At 40.8% G+C, this 9,726-nt stretch overlaps 1 protein-coding gene across 3 annotated transcripts in view; it reads left to right on the forward strand.

Moving 5' to 3' along the window:
- The window catches only part of LOC146662931 (MBT domain-containing protein 1-like), a 35,455-nt gene extending 25,729 nt beyond the window's left edge, over window positions 1-9,726 (forward strand). Inside the window, exons 16-17 of one of the 3 annotated variants that reach the window (XR_014912965.1) lie at window positions 6,311-6,489; window positions 7,770-7,787. Coding sequence is in view for 2 of the 3 variants with exons in the window: in XM_085415519.1 (XP_085271645.1) it covers window positions 7,770-7,925; window positions 8,304-8,422 (275 nt within the window). In the remaining variant the exon portion in view is untranslated. Of the gene's footprint in view, window positions 1-6,310; window positions 6,961-7,769; window positions 7,926-8,303 lie in introns of those variants that run through there. The other 2 variants (XM_085415519.1, XM_085415520.1) reach the window with 2 other exon arrangements.

The following is a 9,726-nucleotide window of genomic DNA, read 5'->3' on the forward strand; positions in this document are numbered from 1 at the left end:
GCCTAGGCGGAGCAGTCGAGTGCAGATTCACTGAGCGCAGGGCAAGCTAGCGAGACAGAAGCTAAGCTCCCGTTGCAACATGGCAAATTGAACCTCCCCAACCCTCATTCAGATCTGGCGTTTGGAACTATTTTGGTTTTCATGTGACGTACAGTGGGGCAAAAAAGTATTTAGTCAGCCACCGATTGTGCAAGTTCCCCCACTTAAAATGATGACAGAGGTCAGTAATTTGTACCAGAGGTACACTTCAACTGTGAGAGACAGAATGTGGAAAAAAAAATCCATGAATTCACATGGTAGGATTTGTAAAGAATTTATTCGTAAATTAGGGTGGAAAATAAGTATTTGGTCACCTCAAACAAGGAAAATCTCTGGCTCTCACAGACCTGTAACGTCTTCTGTAAGAAGCTTTTCTGTCCCCCACTCGTTACCTGTATGAATGGCACCTGTTTGAACTCATCATCTGTATAAAAGACACCTGTCCACAGCCTCAAACAGTCAGACTCCAAACTCCGCCATGGCCAAGACCAAAGAGTTTTCGAAGGACACCAGGAAAAGTATTGTAGACCTGCACCAGACTGGGAAGAGTGAATCTACAATAGGCAAGCAGCTTGGTGTGAAAAAATCAACTGTGGGAGCAATCATCAGAAAATGGAAGACATACAAGACCACTGATAATCTCCCTCGGTCTGTGGCTCCACACAAGATCTCATCCCGTGGGGTCAAAATGATCATGAGAACGGTGAGCAAAGATCCCAGAACCACACGGGGGGACCTGGTGAATGACCTGCAGAGAGCTGGGACCAAAGTAACAAAGGTCACCATCAGTAACACACTACAACGGCAGGGAATCAAATCCCGCAGTGCCAGACGTGTTCCGCTGCTGAAGCCAGTGCATGTCCAGGCCCGTCTGAAGTTTGCCAGAGAGCACATGGATGATACAGCAGAGGATTGGGAGAATGTCATGTGGTCAGATGAAACCAAAGTAGAACTTTTTGGTATAAACTCAACTCGTCGTGTTTGGAGGACAAAGAATACTGAGTTGCACCCCAAGAACACCATACCTACTGTGAAGCATGGGGGTGGAAACATCATGCTATGGGGCTGTTTTTCTGCCAAGGGGACAGGACGACTGATCCGTGTTAAGGACAGAATGAATGGGGCCATGTATCGTGAGATTTTGAGCCAAAACCTCCTTCCATCAGTGAGAACTTTGAAGATGAAACGAGGCTGGGTCTTCCAACATGACAATGATCCAAAACACACCGCCCGGGCAACAAAGGAGTGGCTCCGTAAGAAGCATTTGAAAGTCCTGGAGTGGCCTAGCCAGTCTCCAGACCTCAACCCCATAGAAAATCTGTGGCGGGAGTTGAAAGTCCGTGTTGCTCGGCGACAGCCCCAAAACATCACTGCTCTCGAGAAGATCTGCATGGAGGAATGGGCCAAAATACCAGCTACTGTGTGTGCAAACCTGGTAAAGACCTATAGTAAACGTTTGACCTCTGTTATTGCCAACAAAGGTTATGTTACATGTTAGTATTGAGTTGTATTTTTGTTATTGACCAAATACTTATTTTCCAAGTGCAAAGACAAGTGGAAGCAGACGCAAAACAACAAGCACGCATGCTACAAACTTTACCCGAGTCATTTAGACAGCCGTTAGCACAGGATTCTCCTTATGGGGACCTGATATGTTTAATATGCTGCTGAGAGTATACTCCAGAAGAAGCGTATAGTATAGCTTTTATTTTGGAAAGAGACATTTCTCTGTAATAAACTCTCTTTTCCAAAGATGAGTGACGTCCCGGGGCTAGCGATTTTTTTTTTTCCAGTCGGGTTACCAAAATCTATCTCTTCCCTGCCCGTCGGGCTATCGCAGGAAGGAAAAATATATGTCAATGCTTTTGCATTCTTTCGGAAATGTAGCTGGGTAATTATGTCATTGGCATCGGTGAGCTACTGTCAATATGTGACATATTGAAATTGAGTTTGAATTTGCGCTTGTTTTTTGCTTTCACTTTGCAATCGCGCGAACTGTGTATAGAGAGCGACAGCACTGATTGGTGAGTGATGATAATTTGCGCACCAATTCCTCTGACATCGTCTTATCAATCGTTAGCTTACTATGCAAACACGACAAGTGAAATCTCCCGCAGCTTAAACATGTGAGAGGTTGATCACGCAGAGAATCGCTGAGCTTATGTGAGTACGTGTGTAAAAGCAGCAGGATATATATTTTAGTTCTGCTGAGCCAAATAAGACAGGTCAGGGTGAAGAAGTGACAGCCAAAGAAAAGCTTACCACAAAACGGAAAAGTAATGACAAATCAGACTATAAGGCAAAAAGAAAGTGCAGCTTTATGGTTTCATGGACAAAAGAATTTCTGTGGCTGCAATATGACGAGCTAAATAACCAGGGCTGCACATAAGTGGTCTGCAGGTGTGCATTCGCTGTCAAAATAAAAAACGCACACAAGATAAGAAGTTGCAACATGTGTTTGCATACATAAGATTTTCAGGAGGAGGACAGACATTTGTTTAGAACTCTTAAAGATATCGAAGAAGCTCCTTTAAGCAATTACTGTGATATTCCTCCACCTCCAAAGAAATGTCAGAAGGAGTCCAAACCACAAAAGAAGCACGTATTCTCAGAAAAGTAGTTGCAGGAGGTGAGCTGGCTTCAAACAAATGATGAACGCACAGAGATGTGGTGCGGAATGTGCCGTGAAAATTTAATAAATGACAAAATCAAAAAGGCATGAACATTTTTTTTTTTTTTTTTTTTTGTGTATCGAAAACATATCGAACTGTGACACCAAAGTAGCGAACCAAACCGTGAATTTTGTGTATCGGTGCAACGATACACAAAATTCACGGTTTGGTTCGGTCACGGTTCGATATTTTTTTCGATACATGCCCTTTTAATTTGTCATTTATCAAAATTAGAAATATATATTTTAACTCAAAAGTACAGTTTTTAAATTTAATGTTGCTGAAACAAAAAAGTAATAAAAAAAAAAAAAATATATATATATATCTGATTGAGGAATCACTCATCTTTGGAAAAGAGAGTTTATTACAGAGAAATGTCTCTTTCCAAAATAAAAGCTATACTATCCGCTTCTTCTGGGCTATATTCTCAGCAGCATATTAAACATAACAGGTCCCCATAAGGAGAATCCTGTGCTAACGGCTGTCTAAATGACTCGGGTAAAGTTTGTAGCATGCGTGCTTGTTGTTTTGCGTCTGCTTCCACTTGTCTTTGCACTTGGATGATGTCGACGTAAATGTGCAGTCATATTCGTTGTGTTCCCACTAGTCCTGTCAGCGTTAATCTGAAATGACGTTAATGCCACAACACGGCAAATCTCCGTTAACGAGCTACCGCGGATCGCCCCGTGTGTGGGGCTGGACGGCCAACACCATAACGAGCAAACTACGCTAACGCACTAGTTCCCACCCATGTAATTGAGCATTGCGTGGCACATCCGACATACTGTTTTACTTTAGTCCATGACGCGCTTACCTTCAGGGTCATACGTCACATGAAAACCAAAATCCAAACGCCAGATCTGAATGAGGGTTGGGGAGGTTCAATTTGCCATGTTGCAACGGGAGCTTAGCTTCTGTCTCGCTAGCTTGCCCTGCGCTCAGTGAATCTGCACTCGACTGCTCCGCCTAGGCTGCACTGTCGAGCGCAGATCCACTGAGCGCTCAACACAGACAGCATCGTCAGAAGGAAAGTTGATCAAATAAATTACAAATGTTGTATTGTTCGATACATATGCGTACCGAACCGAAAGCACTGTACCGAACAGTTCAATATCGATACGAATATCGTTGCACCCCTAATATATATGTCTATACCGTGTGTGTGTGTGTGTGTGTGTGTGTGTGTGTGTTTTGTTTTTATGGACATGAAGTCTGCCAATAAAGATTGAATTTGATGATGCTGCCTAAGGGAAGCATGTATAATGTAAACAGAATTGGTCCTAGCACTGAACCCTGTGGGACTCCATGATTAACCTCATTGTGTGAAGAGGACTCTCCATTTACATGCACAAATTGGAGTCTATTACATAGATATGATTCAAATCTAAAGCATGATGTAATCACTGTAATAGGATATTATGGTCGACAGTATCAAACATGCTTCACTGAGGTCAAGCAGTGTTTGACAACTACTCTACTCAACTTGAATTTTTGAGATGAAAGGAAGGTTGGAGATTGGCCTATAATTAGGTAAGACAGGTGGGTCAAGAGATGGCTTTTTAAGTAACTGTTTAACTACAGCCAGTTTGAAGGCCTGTGGTACATAGCAAGGAATGGGTTCTAAAAGTCACATGGATGGTTCGGAAGTAATTACTGAAGTTAACTTAGAAGAGTCAATGGGAGAAAAAGACTTTAAATAAATATCAATGGTACTAAAAGCATCTGTAGAAAATGTTATGCCTGTGAGACAGTAATGAGTAATTTTTTCTCCAATGATTAAAATTTTATTTATGAAGAAATTCATGAAATCGTTACTTAACGTTAATGGAATGGTTGGCTCAACAGAGCTCTGACTTTTTGTTACCCTGGCTACAGAGCTGAAGAGAAACCTGGGGTTGTTCTTATTTTCTTCAATCAGTGATAAATAGTTGATTGGCTAAATGATCTTCTAGATTTGTGACACGCTATTTCCTCTCCAGCTTACGAGTTATCTGCTTTAGGCTACGTGTTTGAGAATTATACCATGGAGTCAGGTACTTCGGATTTGAGACTCTCTTTTTCACAAGTGCTACAGTATCCACAGTCATAATTATTAAAATTATTAAAAAGATAATCGACCTGTGTTAAGTAGTGTTTAGGTAGCTGCTCTGCTCTGTGTTGGTACAGGGCATTGAAAACGATAACAGCGGATGAATTATATTCTTAAACTTAGTTACAGCACTTTCAGAAAGGCATCTATTGTGATGAAATCTACTCCCTACTGCTGTGTAATCAATTATTGTAAGTTTAAATGTTATCAGGAAATGATCAAACTAGAGACGGATTTCAGGAAACACTGTTAAATGTTCAGTTTCTATGCCGTATGTTAAAACAAGATCTAGAGAGTGATTAAAGTGGTGGGTGGGTTCTTTTACATTTTTAGAGAAGCCAATTGAGTCTAATAACAGATTAAATGCCATGTTGAGGCTGTCATTTTTAGCATCTACATGGATGTTAAAAATCATCCACAATAATTATTTTATCTGAGCTCAGAACTAAATCAGATATAAAGTCTGAGAAATCAGACAGAAACTCAGTGTAAGGCTTAGGTAGACGATAGATGATAACAAGTAAGACTGTTTTTTGAGTTTTACAGCTGGGGTGGACAAGGCTGAGCATCAGTCTTTCAAATGAGTTAAAACTCTCAGTCTTGAAGATTGCTGCCACACCTCCCCCTCGGCCTGTGCCTCGAGGTTTCTGATCGTTACTATGACTCGGGGGGTGTTGATTCATTCAAACTAACATAATCATCCTGCTGTAACCAGGTTTCTGTAAGTCAAAGTAAATTGATTTATTGATAAATTACTAACTCATGTACTAACAGAGACTTGGAAGAGAGAGACCTAATATTTAATAATCCACATTTCACTGTTTTACTCTCCAGTGCTGTTTAGAATACTGTATTGTTCTTTCTTTGTTTTTTTATGTTTAAAAAATGTTGTTTAAATGTTGTTGTTATCTTTAAATGTTGTTTTGGCTGATTTGTTGTTTGGTTTTTTGTTTTTGTTTTTTGCCTGTTTGGGAGCTGACATAGCCTCTAAGGGGATGGGGTTTTGGGGGGATAACAGGAGGAGAGAAGCTGCAGAGAGGCGTGTAAGACTGTAACTCTGCTTCCTGGTCCCAGCTCCAGATAGTCACGTTTTGGTGGGTTAAATTTGGATGGAGCAGCTCTTATTTCTACAAATCTGGCAGGGAGGATGCCATCTCTCCTAACAAGACCAGGTTTCCACCTGAAAGTTTCCCAATTGTCTGTAAATCTTGATGTCTTGATATCTTTTTGGACAGCCAGCACTGGACATTATTTTGTCAAAGTTATACACCGATTCAATATTAATTTTACTGATCTCTGACTGACATAACCGGGTGTCATTACTACCGACGTGAATTATAATTTTACTGAATGTACGTTCACTCTTAGGCAGCAGTTTTAAATTTCCCTCAATGTCACCTGTTCTGGCCCCTAGAAGACCATTACTATGGTTGCTGATGTCTCTCGCTTCACATGTTTAAGAACAGAATCGCCACTTTCAAGATTTTGATCTCTGGTGGGTGTGTTGCAGAGTGGAGAAAAAGCAGTTTGACACATGAACAGGTTGGTGGTGTACCTGGGGCTTCTGTTTAAGACTGTGCTTCCTCATCACCGTCACCCAGCCATCCTGTTTTCCCCGCTGCTTGGGGAGAGCGAACTACACTACACTACCTTCGGCTGCACCAGCTACAGGGGCTGGGCTAGCTAAAGGTATTTCAAGGGTGCAAAACAGTCTCCAATTCAGTGATCCTGGCCTGGCAAATAGGCTATATTTATTTTAAGAATAATTATTACTAAAGGAGGTCAAGGAATAACTGATCATCTGACACAATGAGTGGGAAAGTGTAGGTGGGACAGGTGAAGAGGCCCTGCTGTTAAGTCGGCTGCGAGCTAAGCTGGGGAATCCCTAAAGACACAGTGAGTTTGCTTCGGATGAAGCATGTGACGATTACACTATGAAATAAGACGTTATCTATAAGTTTTTAATTAAATCGCTACACAAAAACACCACTATGTGTTGGACCAGGAAGCGATACTCTACTGCAGGAAGTGCGAACACCAAGTGACCCAAAGGAATTGAGATATTGTGTAAAATATTGTTCATAACTTTAAGCTTTAATACAGTCTCACCAGGTAAGTTCTCTAACTCCCCTCCCACACCCCAAAAATTGTCATGAATTAGTTAGAGAAGCACCTGCTTTTTTTCTTTTTTTTAATACAAGGCTTTGAACATGTTTATTTCTGCTGTAGATTTTACATTTTTATGGAAGTCTATGGGGATTGACTTCCTTTTGGAGTTTGCTTCAAGTAGTTGTTTGAGAAACTGCAGATTTTGGCAAATCAGCAATATCAGCACTGGATACTCTTCAAGTATGGCTTTGCCATACTTCATGGATGCTCAGATGGAACACGAAAAGTTATTATTTTAAATACTGACAGTTCCTGTAGCATTCATCTTGGTTTACCGTGGATTCATAATTATGTCATATGTCACAACCATGATAAATCATAGTCACAAGCAAATTATAATTATTGTTTCACTCCCACATAGTCTTTACAAGCCCTTGCATGTAGGGCACAGGGATGTTATCCTATGGGAAATTTGTCTGAGAGCAGAGTCACCTTAGTTATTGTTAATTCATAAACTTTAATTTCAGCTCCCGCTTCATGCAGTGTTAAATTTGTGCACCAGGACTTCTGTTGTGCAACTATGAAATACTATAATTTGCTTGTGATTATGTATTATATGGCTTGCCACATATGGCATAAATATAATATCATGCTAATTGTACATCTGCTTACTTGTGTCTAGCACTCAGAGTACAGCTTACCAGGGGCTTATTCAGATGGGCATATCAGTGTTAGCAGAAAGGAATGATCAGACAGCAGGTTTTATTTAACTTCATAGTGCTAAGTCATCTAAACGTAAAGTCATCCCATATTTGTAATGAGCCCCCTGGTAGCTTACCCGCATCTGGCTTGGTGTTTAGAGAGGAAGATTCCTGTTGGTCGACGGCCCTTCAGTCAGGCAGGCAGAAGGAGGAGCAGCTTCTCAGGGGACGAAGAGCAGAGTCCACCCCCTTACCCTGCCCAGGGGCCAGCTCGGCCCAGACCCCGCACCCATTTCCACCTAACCCACAAATCAGGTAATGGCACTCTTTTAAAAACAAAACCAGCACTGCACTGCAAGTATCCTGGGTTGTTTTCGTGTGTGTGTGTGTGGGGGGGGGGGTGTATGAAGGACTGTCTATGAAGACAGTCCTGGTCACCAGGCTACACTGTGGGGCTGGAAGCTGCTGATTCAATCAACCTTTCTCTGTTCGTTATCAACATGAATATTTCATGTCAGTAAAGAGTAGAGTGGTGCTTTACAGTAGGGACTGGGTCATTTATTTTGATGCCTGTCAGGTGGTTTTAAAATTAACTTCCGAAGCAAAGGCTCCTTGCATTTTTGTTCAAAGTGCATGAACACAAGGGGCTCATCTTTGCTACTCTTCTCTTCTGCATTCTGTTCCTGCCTCTAGAGTCTCTCCTGCGAATGAAAGAGGAGACCGCTGAAGTGGATGAATTCACCTTCTCGCAGGGCACCTCAGACCAAGAGAGCAATGGCTCGGGCAGTTACTACATTAGACAGGAACCCTGATGTGACAAAATCGAGGAGGAGGAAACCACAAAAGGACATCTCTGGAAACACCAAACCAACAATCAGGAATGGGGAGAGTCAAACTCACCTGAGAGGATACTTGAAGAGTGATGCCACAGGCCACCTGTAATGTCAGCACATGAGGAATAACATTCCTCAACATCACTTAAAACGATTTTCTAACCTTGTAGGGGTGTGTCCACATAATCACTCAGAAAGTCCTGTCTAATCATAGAAAGCACCCAGAGTCAGGCCTGGGTCATAGATGTTTGGGCATTCTCTTTCTACGACCTGCAGCTTTTTCTCCCTTTCTTTGGCTATCTGAACCAGATGAGCTATTTGGATGATTTTATGTCTTGCAAGCCCATCCAGCCTCAGCCATAATGTGGGCCACATACAGAGACCTGGAGAAACTGTGACAACAATTTATTGAGCCAGGTCTTTAGGTTTTCTTGCGTTTGTTGTATGGGAAGGGGGGGGGGTTGTTGGTGGTGGGGGTTTTTTGTTTATTTTTTTTTGTTTTTGTATGAAAATGTCAGAGTCAGCCGTTTAGCAGCTGCATGAGCAAAGTAAGGCTGTCAGAAAGATGAGCAGAGTTGTGTATATTTTTGCAGTATTGCCAGGTGGACTTTAATTTTAATAATAGTACTTGAATTTTTCCTTATTTCATTTTGTTTTGATTTTCAGGTTGATTTTTTTTATGTCCTTTTTTCATGTTTTGGTGGCTGTTTGAGTAACGTGTTGTTTTATAAAGTGACTATTCACTAGTAAGTGTAGGCCTATTCAGATAGAGCTACACAAAGAGTTCTTGCCATGCTGCTCAGCATTAATGATGGTCGTTCCCTCCTTTTGTTCTTTTTCCTTATAGTATTGAACAGAAGATTTCCACAGCTACATTTATTCCTCATTTAGTTATTACAGAACCAAAATCTGTTGCTCTTTTTTTTTTCCAGACTCAACAAAATGATGACCAGTTTGACAGAGTCCATTACAAAAGTAGTTTTATAATAGATTCTTTTTCAATGTCCTACTAATCTTATTATTATTATTATTATTATTATTATTATTAACCTTTCACTAACTTTGCAATGTTTTAAACTAAGAAGTCTTTTTGAGCCCATTTGAGAAGCCAAGTTCTTCATTGACCTTTTAGGGTATCTTATCACTTATTTTTTGTTAGTAGATTTTCTTTTTTTTTATCCACATTTACAGGGTTTTCCCACTTTCTGGTGCAGCTTTATACAAAAACACATCTTATGCAGCTGTTGCTTTTTTTTTTTTTTTTTTTTTTTTTTTTTTTTTTT

The sequence above is a fragment of the Rhamphochromis longiceps genome, linkage group LG8 (genome assembly GCF_057381845.1).
Source record: "Rhamphochromis longiceps isolate RC_006_pf linkage group LG8, R_longiceps_female_GT1.1, whole genome shotgun sequence".
NCBI classification, from domain to species: Eukaryota; Metazoa; Chordata; class Actinopteri; order Cichliformes; family Cichlidae; genus Rhamphochromis; species Rhamphochromis longiceps.